Here is a 13,773-nt window from a genome sequence, read left to right on the forward strand (position 1 = left end):
TAGCAGTATATTTTGCCTCCACAGATTTACATATCAATGTTAGTGGAAAATTCTCAACTTTACCTGTCTTTCCCATCTGACCACTATTTCTGCATGGATTTTTGTGTGGGATACTTCAGTCTGGATGAAAGATTGACACCTTTAATTCAATCTCTCCAAAAATGATATTTTGGTATTCCCATCTATTCCCCAATAAATCAGAACCATGTGTGGCTCATCTTCACTGACTCCTGCTAAAACAATACATAACTTGGGTGTCACAATCAATGACCGAATAAATTTCTCTGAGCACTCAGTCACCAAGTCAAGTGATGGTTTATTATCCTATACAATGATCAGAAGATCTGACCTTATCTAACACAATATGTCATACAACATCCTGTGCAGGCCTTGGTTCTATCCAAACTTGACTATTGCAATGTATTGTTAGCTTGCCTACCTGCTTGCGTAGTGAGACCATTACAGATGATTCAGAATGCAACAACGTATCTGGTCTTTAATCTGTCCAATTTAATCTTAATTAATCTGTTGGTTACTCTTCATGGCTTAATATGGCAGCCAGAATTAAATTCAAATGATCTTCAAAAACCGTCTAGAAACAGTCCAAAGACAGTCCTTTTTCCCCTTAGAGTGTCACAGTTTGTAAATGGTTATGGTTAATGTTAATGTTATTTTTCTGTTAAATTCGATTTAATCTATTAAGAATATTAGTATTTTTATGCTATTTGATTTTACCAGAAGCTGTTCATTTTAATGTTAAAGTTATCTTTATGTAATTGCTTTTGACAAAAGCATCTGTCAGCATACAGCATCATTTCACCTTTGACCCCTGAGTACTGTCACAATGGCAATGACAATGTTTTGGATACACACACACATCATAACAGTAAGTTGTTAAAGAAATATTTCAGTGCGAACAGTGGAAATATAGCCTAGTCATATAAATTAAATATGTTGCCTAATACAGTAATCAGTTGAAATTTTACAAATGGCTAGTGACAATGGAGGAACAGAGCGAATCGGAAGGTAAATGTTATAAACTGATGTGAAATGTGTTGAAATACGTGGAAGTAGGCTAAATAAAGATCATGACAGACTGTCGTCCATGGATTTTGATAATAAACAACAAAAACGGTATACTGTTTTAGAGGTCGCTCCTATTAGACACAGAATGAAATTCTCCTTTATATATAATTAACATATAAAGATACATAGTTGCCTAATCTCTGTGGTTTGATGCTAACCAGCTAATTAATTGATCTGCTCATTTGAGTAAATACAACAACCAGCTAACTTGTAACTAGTTTGAGTTAGCTAGATTTAAAAGATTCTGTCAACATTGTAGGGGACATAAAATAGTTAGATAATTAGAACGTAGGGATTTTTCTTACATACTTGCTTCTATCAATTCATGCTACGTTCACATACAGTATTTGTGAAGGTTATCGAGCCGTTGTGAGTAATTATACCAATGAATGAATAGTGCGGTTAAATAAATGTATGCGGGATTCCCCTCAATGGTATAATGGTACAGTCTCCCATTGTGACGTCGGGATTTTGATAGAAGCTTTGGCAGTTGGCAAACCAACCCGGCGTCAAGGGTGGTTGTTCAGGGGAAACGTCGGTGAAATTTGGACTAGCAATCAATTATTTTACCTCCTGGACATTCTTTGTACATCGCTGGATATCTTTACAAGTTCCTTGTCGTTCTAACTTCATTTTTAGCAACCATGGCGTGTGGAGCAACGTTAAAACGTTCCATGGAGTTTGAGGCCCTGCTCAGTCCTCAGTCTCCTAAACGAAGAAGGTGCAGTCCATTACCGGGGACCCCTGGCACTCCGTCTCCTCAAAGATGCAATCTTCGGCCGTCAACAGACAGTCCGTCGCTTTCTATGTCACCGCAGACCATGGGAGGAGAACAGAGGCTTACTCCTGGTAAGATGTTTTAATAGAATTTTAACCAACATTAGCCGATATGGGGGAGGGGGCTGGGTGGAGTGGAGCTAACGCTAGCTTTAGCTATTACGCTAGGTTAACGTTAGCACGAGCAAGAGGAAGTAGGGGGTCGGTCGCTAATGTAGACCAGTTGGCTAACAAGAACAAGGCAATGGAACGTTAACGTAGTAAAGCATGCTAAAAGTGTTTCTTTGAAATAACGTACAGTTTATGTGTGTTGTGAAGTGATCCTCTAACGAACGATAACGTGAACGTTATCCACGCCAGCCAACCTTAATTTGCGTTAGCGATAACATACAACCCCTGGATACGGGCATTGATTTGACCAATTTCTGTGCATTGTCGTTAATCTGTTGGAAAGGTAACGTTAAGTTTAGCTCGCTGGCTGGCTGAACTAATGTTAACGATACCTTTTTACATTAGCCATTAGATGTGTGCTTGGGTGCCGCTCCTTCCAAATGTGCTAACGGTAACATAAACTTAACGTTACATATAAGTTAAAACTAGCTGCCTTGATAACATTTAACGCCATTGTCTAACAATGGCAAACCGACATACAATCAAACGAGGTTGTATAGAAGATAGCAAAATAACATTAGCTCTACTTTGCAACACTAGGTAATATAGCTGCTACGCGATTTACCATCATTAATCAGGGCTGGATTAAGGTTAACGTGAGTTGCTTTGATTTCGACAGGTCAGCGTTGCTTGCTATCCAGTCAGCTAGACATTAACGTTAACGTGAATGTTAACTTAAAACGATTAGCAAGATGCAGATAACGCCCTGAAGACTTAACGTTAATCGTTATGCCAACCTCAGTTACGTTAATATCGACAAGCTTACAAACGCAAGCAATCGGCACCTCTGCGAACAGGCATAACGCACAATGTTTATGGAAAGATAACATTGTCATGTGGATTGTTGGTATCTAGCTAGCTGCTGGTTAGCCAGCTAATGCTTCAGTCGCCATTAAGGTATGATCAATAAGGAGGGTCACGCCAGGGTGTTGAATAGTTACGGCACATCTTGTCAATGTCATTTGTTTTGGTCTAGGTTTCTGAGAATTGGATGATCCTTTGTCTCTGATCTGATGGAATGTAAGGGACCGAGTCGCTAGCTAATATTGGTTGTATCACAACATGTTAGCCGCTGTGTCTGCTTTATCGATGGGGGTTGGGTGTAGACTCCTCCTCATGCCGGCGTGTGTCGCATTTAAAATTCTAGGCTACTCTTTGAACCACATTTCATGATTGTGGAGAGGCTAGTTTTTGTTTTGGGATTACCAAAAAGCAGCTACATCATGTTGTGTGTTTGCCAACTCCATTTGCCTCGCCAATCAAATGTTCTTTAAATTCACGTCGTCTTAGCTCAAATCGGTGTCATTTGTCATTGTCCAGCTAGCGTGTATAGCTTTTCTTGGCTAGACAATTTGGCAGTCTACTTGCCAAGTAAGAGAACGACTGTTTCATCTTACACTTTTGTCAAGTTTAGGATTGAAGGTGTCAGTGAAATGGCAGAAGTTTGACATATTCGAGTGAACGTTATATTTATATCATGCAGTTCGAGGGCTTGCTTGTGTCCAACTAGTCATTATTCCATTAGTGGTCCCATAAGCGCGAGTTTGCCAATAATTTATATCAAATGAGAATCTGTATATTTCTCGTGATTTTTTTTTTTTTTTTTTTGTTTTTTTTTTCCCCAATTGACGAAAAGCATTTTAAATTCAGTTTAAGTTAGGAAGGCAAACGGCCATTGACCAAGCAAAGGGAAATCACAACCCTTTATTCCCCCACCCGTGTGCCCTGTTGCATTGTCTGGTGTGGGAAAGGACTGGGGGTTTTGTACCTTCTCGTTTTCCCCTGCTCGGAAAGGCATTGTTGTGCTCCCTTTCTGTTCGTGCTGCTGCAGCCCACCCATTTGAAAAGCTTCCCTCTGTCGGATTTGAATGGGTTTGGTGTGAGGCACGGCTACCAGAGATAATTACCTGGCTATCTCTCATGGGATCCAGCGAAGCGCATTATGCGCCGTTCCCGGAGAGGTTGAGCTATTTGACGGCAACTAATCCGTGCTCTACATGAATCCTAATTACAACTAACCCTCACTCAACAATCCTGCAGCCTATCTGAATGGAGGTAGACGGGTTAAAATGTAAGATTTAAGCTTTTCTGAAACTCCAGCCTTTTGCCTGATTTTAGTAGTCTATAATCCTTACTGTTCTTCACGCCTTATGCCAAATGCCAGTCCCAGAGCATGCTTTCCATTTTGACGCTTCCATTCACTGCCTCATTTCATCTAAAGATTCCATTGCTTTCTCTTGAGTTGTGTGTGCCTGTGTGTCACCCCTGCTCTCTCTGACATGTGTGGCATTTCAATGACTCAAAGAAATCTTATAAGTGAGTGTGGCCATGTTTTTTTTTTTTTTTGTGTGTAGAGAGGGCCACCAGTAATACAATCAGCTTTTGTTTTAGCAGTTCGCCTATCCTCATCTCTGGCGAGTGTATTAATGACGGCCCCTCCTCCACAGCGCCCCCACACACCCAAATCACATTTACCGCACTGTTCTAGGCACTGCGTGCTTCTCCTTTTACTTCCTTGTCACTTCCCATTTTCTATTTCGTGCACCCTGACTAAAGACTTCATGAATCCTGAAGGAAATTTTCACCCTCACCTACATCCTTGGTGGTCTTCTCACTTTCGGGGTTTCTGGGATTTCCAGCCCCTTGGAATGCTAACTCTTAGCCCAAATCTTGTAAGCTCTGTGCTTTGCCTAACATTGTTGCCACATTTCAGCAAGCAGCAAGAATTGGGAAGTCCCTGTCTTGATTGGTGCGGTGGGTGGAGAATGACTCGTTTTGAATTGAGCTTGGGTCTGTTACAACCTGCCCCATAAGACTGCCAACCCCTGGGCACGCACTGTGTGGTAACGGCAAGTGTTGCCAAGTGAAAGTAAAACGGGACATAGTTCTGATGTTTCTTTTGGCAGTCTTGTTTGCCCCTTCCGGTGTTGTGGGGAAAATACATGAGTAGGTTTATATAGGATTTGGAAACAAAATGATAATGCTGCAGAACAAAAGCTGTGATTTTTAGACTTGTAGATGAGGTGCAGAGATGCCCAAATCAGTGAGACTACCATCCTTTATTTTCCACACTGAATGAACAGAAGAAGCTAGTGTTAAATTGAGTGGGAATGTGATTGGACAAGCGAAGATGCGGAAAACTTGCGATGCGAGATTTGTCACACTTGGAGGTGTCGACAGTGGCATTAGCTGCTATGACGGAAGGAAAGCTGTTCTTGCCAGCTTTGTTGTCTCTGATGAAAGAGGTAACAAACCTCCCCTGCTTTCACTCTAAAACTTGAATAATCTCAAGCTCTTCCTGGGGAGTAGGCAGCCCTATCCTGCTGTTCGGCAGACGGACACTTCATCATTCATTCTCTCGACAGTAATTCTGCAGTTTTGGCCAAGTTTGGTCACCGACGTGCACACTGCCGACTGTGTCCCATAGAGAACGGCAGTGTTTCTGCAAGTTCCTTCAAACCCACAACCCCCAGGGAGTTGATGGAGAAATAGACTCGGTAGCCTAACTGACACTATCATTATCATGACTGGACTGTCAAAACTGGCTCCAGCCTTCTTGCTGCAGCGTGACTAGACTCCGTAATGCAAGCCCCTCTCCACTCACCCAGCCAAAGCCAGCATTGCCAGAGCTGCCTTGCGGCTCATGTGTTGGGTCACACCTAGTCTCCTTCCCACACCTCCACATGCCTGTGGCAGTTACTCAATCTCATCACCCCCACCCACCCCCCTTGCCTGGGGGATTTTGTGTTGTGTGGCCTCAGCAACAACCAGGGAATGCAACACTTGCTATTCCCTCACCCAATCAAGCCTCTGACGCATGTGTACCTGTTGATAAAGCAGGTTTCTCTACTGAGAGTGCTTCTAAGAACAGCTGAGCAAAGCAGACAGGCCAGGGGAATAATGTTTTGAAGCACTTGTACGTCTCTCTTGGCCTAGCGGTGTGATGTCAACAAGCAGACCTGGGTTTATTTCCTTTTATCTCTCCTCTCCATGTCAGACACTTGATTTGTGTCTTTTCTTTGTACCTCCCTATTCATGAGCTGTGAATGCTGTGGAGTTCTAACTTCTGCAGAGCTTTGAGCACTAGACCTTTCTCTCTTTGCAACGTTTGTCAATTAAGCTGGTGAAGCGTCAGTGGCTGTTGTGTGGAGTTGTACTGTTGTCGTTGAAGCATCAGACGTGGCAAGTTTGCCTAGGGATCAGCCCTTTTAAGGTACAGCTTGATAAATGGGCCCTCGGCAAGCTTTCACTGTGAATTCAGTCTCCTAAAATTTCGTGTTGATACAAGATCTGTGCTGCTTTTTTTTGTTGTTGTTCAAGTCATTCATATCCTGAATGGCTTCATTGCCAGAGTGCTGACAACAGCAGCATGCCACACAAAGCCAACAGCCCAGGGACGCCTTTTGTGTTATTTAATTCTCAAGTCATGTCCCATCTCTGCCGCTTCTGAGCCCCAACCCAGATTCCCAGCCCACTTCCCTTTTGGTCCTGGCTCACGCTCACGCTCTACTCTTCTTTCTGAATCACGATTTTAGAATCGGTGTATAAACTTTTGAATGCGCATGTCCAACAGTTCAATGTTTCAGTACTTTCTGTACTTAAACATTAAATTTCAGCCGAAAGCCAGATATCCCTAACTTTTTATGAGTAGTGTGTGTGTGTGTGTGTGTGTGTGTGTGTGTGTGTGTGTGAGAGAGAGGACTTGGGTTGACCTTCTGGGCAATGGGCTTCCTGTGAGCTTAGGAGCCCTAAGTCCTGGCCGTATACATCAGCACTGAAGGGTGAAATGAGCCAGGCTGCCTTTGTGACCCCACCCTCCACCCCCTCAAGCCAAATTGGTCGCCTCTGCACGTGTGTGTGTATGTAGGTATGTGTTTGTTTCGTTCTCTCTGCTTCCTTTCATACCATCATCTGTTTGCTTAATCGGTTGGTCTCGTCTGCAGGCCTGTCTAGAACTGTCCCCCTTTTTCTTATTCCACTTTCTGTCTTCAGCAAATATCTCTGATCACTTGGTTTTGCCACTGCAAGGACACTGTTGCCAGGCGACACCCCCGGATTGAAGTCCAGTGACTTGGCGTGGGGGGGTGTTTAGCAGCAGGGGAAGGCCTGTCATTCAAGTGGCTCTCGCCAAGCCTGCACATCCTTAAGGCACGGAGCCTGTGCTAATAAATTAGCTCCTTTTGTGTGCTTGATATACACTCATGCATTTGTACAGTATTAAGACCTAGTTCTGAAATGGCCGATGTCTTTGTTACAATGTGGATGACTTCAGCTTGAGTCCTTTGATCGTTCAAAAAATAGGTTTGTCTGAATCTTTGTTTGCTTGGCAGAATATACCGTCTCTTCCTTTCCTTTTGCTTTTGTTTTGACAACAGAATTATGGTACCCGGCCACAGCTGCTCTCTAGATGCATTCAGCCGACTGTCATTTAAAGGCCCTTCCTTGCGCAATATGACATCTGAGCCCACCAGGTGCTCCCCCACCCCATGCATGTTTCCTGCTAGTCACCCACCATCAGTGGCGTGGGGAGTGAGGGCCTCCCTCTTGAAGTGTTCCCACCCAAGATAAATGTGCCCCGGCACCTTCAGATAGAGGCCCCCGTGTGGAGCTGGCTTCTCCAGTCCTGGAATAAGACCCCACCCCCACCCATTCCATTACTTGCTTCGCTTTCTGCTCGGGTCCCTAAACCCCAGGTTCGTTCTGGTGACCTACTTTTCATTTTCATTCCCCTCGGATGTCTTATCAAGCTATCTTTAAACCCCACTGATTCAGAGGCAGGATTTACCCCTGAAACCACAAAACATGTTTATTTTGAAAAGGTTGAGGGGGGGAAAAAAAGGGGTCGAATCGAAAGAGGGGGTGGAGTTGAAGACTGGCTATGGTCACAGCTGTGTGCGTGCACAGCTGTTTCGCTGCATCTCGGTCTCGTTAGTTTCTTTCTGTCTCTCTACACCTCTTTGACCCTCCCCACAAACACACACACACGCACAATCCCTTTTTGTGCCTAAACAATAAATGCATAAGAATTAATTGAAATATTGAGGCTGATACTACATGCCACATGTCATAGCCTAAAGAATAATGTGTGAAGGCCTGATTGGGTTGCCTTGCTTAATGTGGTTCTGGCTTGTATCCATCTTAAAGATCCCATGTCATGAACATTTTATTTTATTTTATCTCGCATGTTCTTATGGGCTGCCCAGGTCTGGAAACATGTGATTCAGTGAGCCATTCAAAACTCCCAATGTGATGTCGAACGGTGCAGCTTGTTGAATAAAACCAACTCCTGTTTACTCATCTGGACCAAGTCCGCACTCGCCACTGAAGAACGAAAGTGCGAATGTTTGGTTTAATCTCGCAAGCTCAGGAGTCGGGACTTGTTACCAAAATGATGATTCAAAGTAATCATCAGTAAAAATAATGCAATATGCTTATGTTGGTAAAGAAGCAGGCACACAAAGGGGCGCTCTGAGTAGGTGTATTCAGAACTCGTATACAGACTCGTCTCGAACGATGTAAGTCACCAACGTAATGGAACGATACGACTAGCTGTTATGCTAGTTGACGGTTTCATCTTGCTGCCAGCTATGTCACTTAACAGTAGTTTATGTACAGTCTATGGACTAATACAACTTACCTGAAATGTGTTTAATCCTCTGACTCATGGTATTTTCATTGGCAAGGGAAGCTCAAGTAAGACCTGTTGCTGGTATGCTTGTACAATCCGGTGTGGCTGTGAATGGGCTAACGTCACTAGCGCGAATGATGGGTTTGTAGTCGTTGGAATTACGATCTTTCACAATGTTGTAATTCAATAGTTACGAAACAAACTGCAAATGTCTTTACATGAAAAATTGTCTTTAAAATTGACAAACATCATATGGGTAATTCAAGGCACAAGTCGATCAGGACCAGAAAATAATTTCTCTTTTGCCATTGACTGCCGTTCATCATTTTTTGAAAGATGGGTCCCATGGTGGCTAAGGGAAGGGGCGTGACTTCGGCTCTTTATATCCACGTGACCACGGACACCCGGGTCCGAGTCCGACCCAGGTCATTTCCCGATCCCATCCCATCTCTCCCATTTGCTTCCTGTCACTCTCCACTGTCCTATCACATTAAAGGCTTAAAAATCCCCCCCAAAAACTATGGTTGTTTATCAAGCCGTATACAAATGCATGTTATTTTTAATTAAGACCCAGGTGTGTAACTTTGTATGTGATGTGAAGGGTTGTGGAAATTATATTAGGCCCTTAAAGTCACAGAAAATGGCTGAAATGTCTTGAATGAGAAGTTGGGTGACGGTTTGGCTCGCTCTACCGGTTGCTCTGTACAGTTGATCCACAGGACCACAAGGTGTTTAGTCTTAAGTGTGCAGTGTTGAGCCTAGTGTTTGTAGGCCAAAAGACTGAATTGCGTCATGGTGGCAGGCATGTCTTGTAGAGGAAATGGAAAGCAGAGCGTCGTCTTTGCTTCGCTCGCCTCAGTCACACAGTCTCAGCTGAAGACAGGAAGTGCCCTGTAGGCTGATACAGTGTGTTTGAGTCCATCGCTTGCTTTATGCCAAGGCTCAGCAACTGCAATAAAACGGAACTCAACAGTGGCATAGTTCTCCAAATGAAGTAGGCCTCGCACTTTGACCTCCTGTCATGAGCACTGACAGATAAGAGAAACTATGATCTGCATTTAATCTGTGCAGTCAATCTGTTAAAGTACTTATTCTAATTTCTTGTTGTTTTCTCACCCATCCGATGTCCTCCTTTGTCTCCATTTCCCCAAACAGAGCAGATCTTCCAGAACATTCGGCAGGAGTATAGCCGCTACCAGAGGCGACGGCAGCTGGAGGGGGCCTTCAACCAAAGCGAAGCCTGCAGCTCCAGTGAAGGCCAGAGCCCCAACCCTGCGCTCTTGCCTCCCAGCTCTCCCCCAGGTGAGTCGGCCAGCCAGCTGGACTGGCTCAACTACAGATTTTTAGCGCCAGTGACGAGTAGATTTTTGCATTGGCGGCTGAATTATGGCAGGTACCGCGCCACTTTGGAAACTTCACGAGTCTTAGTTATTTGGTTACCGTTTTAAACCAACATCTCACAATCTGCTAGCTGCCTGTCACCTGAATACACTGTATACACTGTAAAAAATGCAGTCTCTAGACGGCCCATGCTCCAAAAACGGCAACAAAAACTGCCGGGACCGTTTTTAGAGCCTGGGCCGTCTAGAGGCATTTTTTTTTTTTTCAGTGTTCTCAGGGGACAGGCAGCTAGCGTATCATAAGGAGATGTTTGCTGTATGTGACAAAACATGTTTTGGCTTAGAAACTGTGTAACATCGCTTAGAGCACCTTTTAAGGTCCATTCTGGTTAAAGCAATATAATGTAACATGCGCAGCAAAATGTTAATCAACATATTCCATATGAACCAGTGACTTGCAGTAGTAGTAGCTGCGGCATTATGGCGTCAACAATCTCTGTCCTAGAATTTCATCCATGATAGTAAAATAGGTGAAACTGACTGGATCAGAGTCGCTGTTTTGCTTTTAGGGGATTCCACCGATTGCTGATTTGTCAGCAATGCACGCAAAACCTGCTTCTTTGGGTTCTTCACATCCATTTAAGGATGTCACTATTACAATGCTTTTGCCCATTGATTAATTCCCTGACATTCTACTCTATGATTTGAATACATAAATTAATCGCATCTTCGCTCCTGAAGTGCAAACCATGCTTTTTGCCACATTTCCAAGTTGTTAGAGCAACCAACCAAGATACCAAAATTATTTGCATGAACATGGGTAGACTTAAATTAATATTCCATCAAAGGGCATTTTCAAACTAGCGTGTTTGTGTGTGTGCCCATATATTCTGGTTAATATGACCGTGCTCTTTTGTGGTTTTTAGTGTAGCGCTGTAGCTGCCTGGCTGCTTAGAACTAGCAACTTGAGCTTAGGGTGGTCAAGTGTCATGTTCACTGAGGATAAATAAACTCTGGAGATTTCAGCTCGGATTATGTGCAATTGTGGGCCTTAATCATCTACATGTATGACTCCACCCCACGAAAGAAATCCCTCTTAAGAGACAACCAGTTCTCTTACTATACACACAGGCACACACTCTCACCCTCACACATGCAGGCACACACACATTCCTGTCCTGAGCAGGCTTCGTGTGCCCCCACCACCACACACACACACACACACACACACACACAGCCCTTGGCTCCCTGGCCTGTAGCACTGGGCGGCGGCAGCTGCTGGGGGGATCTTGGAGGGGCAGATTCATGGCTGGAATCTGACCTGCCTCATTGCAGCAGACGAGTTGAGCGGCTGCTGCTTCTGCTGTTGCTGCAGCACGAGATGACAAAAAGCAGGCAATAAATCGCCTCTCTGTGTACATCTATTTATGGCAAGGACTCTGTGGACCCAACGGCCCTGCACTCTGTTTCTGTATGTGTGTATATAAGCAGGTGACGTTGGGACACAGGGTTGCTTGTTTTAAAAGTCGCTTTGGACAAAAGCTTCTACCAAACACCTTAGCGATGACTAATGAATGTCTGTGTAAGGGGCTCATGAAGTGGATTTGGTTCATTTACTGTTGTTTGTGTGTTGTCTAGGTGCCTCGTCTGTGAAGAAAGATCAGCCGTCATTCACGCTGCGACAGGTGGGCTTCCTGTGTGAGCGCCTGCTAAAGGACCACGAGGAGAAGATCCGTGAAGAGTACGAAAAGGTTCTCAACACAAAACTCGCAGGTGAGTAGCCTCCAGGCCAGGAACAGGAACACCCACATGCACAGGTTGTAATGGAAAATACACCACCATTACTTGATGTTTCTGAAACCACTTTCTGCATCTTTTAAGGTGAAAGTCCTGAAGGTTAACATTTGAAGTTGTTCTCCCAGGCTCCCTTAAAACTCGTTTCAATGTTTAAAGGCAGTCTACCAGTGCCCTCCATCAGCTGTTGCTCTCGTTTAACTACAAACGCATGGAGGAAATGTTCAGGAACGTTTTTCTCCCGCTGTTAAAGCAACTATACCCATGTGTGTATCAATTGGAGAGCATTTAATATAGACTACACACTGGCCTTTGTGTGCCTCTTTAGTGGTCTTCACAGTTTGTATTCCGTAATAATCTTGCCAAATGGATTATTAAATCTGAATAAAATGAAATTTTGAATCACAATCAAATTAAATCTAATCACAATATCCTCTGTCAGTAAGTTCCTCTGTCAAGTATGTAGATGGCTTTCACAGACATATCAGGCATCCTTTAGGACTGGGAGAACAGAATCTCACTCCTAAAACAAGCTGAAATGGTGGCCAATAGGGAAGCCATTTTCTCTCCTTCACCTTCACTCTATTGAGAACTCAACTGTGTGTTTGTGGTGATTGTGAGTGCTGTGTAGTGGAGACTTTATGGGGCCTTCGTCATGTAAATGCAGGTAGAATGGCAGACATTTCCTCCCCCTGCTAAATGGCTTTTGCAGCCACAGGAAATAGGCCTGTGCAATATTGTGTTACAACCAGTAGAGGGCCCTCCCTCCCTCTGTAGGATGTCACAAATTTGTTATACAGTATATAAAGCTTGCCCTCACGACTAATATGGAGTCAAAATGAACATTGTGTTTGTCTTCACTGTAGATATAATTGAAATGCTTGTTCCCACCTTTTGATCATTTGAACGCTTTTTACCCTCACCGTTACAGAACAATATGAATCCTTTGTGAAATTCACGCAAGACCAGATCATGCGAAAATACGGCGCCCGGCCCGCCAGCTGTGAGTACAAATAAGAACACACTAGGATGGCCATCAGAGCCCTGAGCAATACAGAACAATTAGCGTAGCTGTGAAGAGATGCCGTGAATGTCCTGGGAATTCAAATAAGTTCATATAGTATTGTTTATGGGGTTTTTTTTGTAGAATTTCAGTGCAGGTCAGGTCTTCATTCATGTTATACATTTTCATCTAGTAATTCCCAAGTTCACTATGGTTAATATTTTTATGTCTTGTCTCTTATATCTTGTAGATGTCTCTTGAAGAATCTCCTCACTTGGTACCAGTCTGTCCTTCGATAACACAGTGGCTGTAATACCAGCTGCTTTTCCTTTCCTCTTTTATTTTTTATTTTCATTTTCATTTTAAAATTCTTGGGTGCCATTGTTAATCCACTTTTTTTTTTTTTTATTATTATTTTAAATCCCTAGAGGACTTTTGTCAGAACTTTTGGCCCGACAACAAACCCCTTTGAAAGTTTAAAGAAATGTAAATTTTCAAATTTTGATAATCCTTCTCTTCCAGCCCCCCCCCAAAGTGAATCAGGTCTGTGTCTGTCGCGCTGTAGAAATGCTTGGCCGATGTGGTGGTTCTGTATACCAACCACTGACTTGCTGCAGCTGCTTTAACCAAACCCTGCCTTTCTCTCCACCTCACCACCCCTCTCTATCCATCCATTTTTCTTTCTTTCAAGTCTTTACCTGAGGATGTGGATTTCTCTTCTTTTTTTTTCCTTTTTGACAAATAAAGTTTCTGCAGTTTAATTTTGGTTGTGCTGTGTATTTTGTGTTGACTGTTATGTTTTTGAATAAAGTTAAATACAATGTAGAAATTTAAACTTTTGGTAAAGCAGGACCATTTCAATGCTAGAAAACACCTGAACGATTACTAAAATTACTACTGCTGCTTTTTAGCTGTTACTTTGTGTGATCGCTTAGCAGTTTTTCATGAAAAATTTGGTTTAAGGTTCTTCAGTT

At 43.3% G+C, this 13,773-nt stretch overlaps 1 protein-coding gene across 1 annotated transcript; it reads left to right on the top strand.

Annotated features, from left to right (window-relative positions):
- Nucleotides 1-899: 899 nt before the first annotated feature.
- akirin1 (akirin 1) lies at nucleotides 900-13,560 on the top strand. The gene is made up of 6 exons (XM_048261316.1): nucleotides 900-1,026; nucleotides 1,726-1,935; nucleotides 9,818-9,964; nucleotides 11,641-11,775; nucleotides 12,728-12,799; nucleotides 13,050-13,560. Exons 1-6 carry the CDS (start codon nucleotides 1,002-1,004, stop codon nucleotides 13,058-13,060), a joined length of 600 nt encoding a protein of 199 aa, XP_048117273.1. The 5' UTR covers nucleotides 900-1,001; the 3' UTR covers nucleotides 13,061-13,560.
- The last annotated feature ends 213 nt before the right edge of the window (nucleotides 13,561-13,773 follow it).

The sequence above is a fragment of the Alosa alosa genome, chromosome 13 (genome assembly GCF_017589495.1).
Source record: "Alosa alosa isolate M-15738 ecotype Scorff River chromosome 13, AALO_Geno_1.1, whole genome shotgun sequence".
Taxonomy (NCBI): Eukaryota; Metazoa; Chordata; class Actinopteri; order Clupeiformes; family Clupeidae; genus Alosa; species Alosa alosa.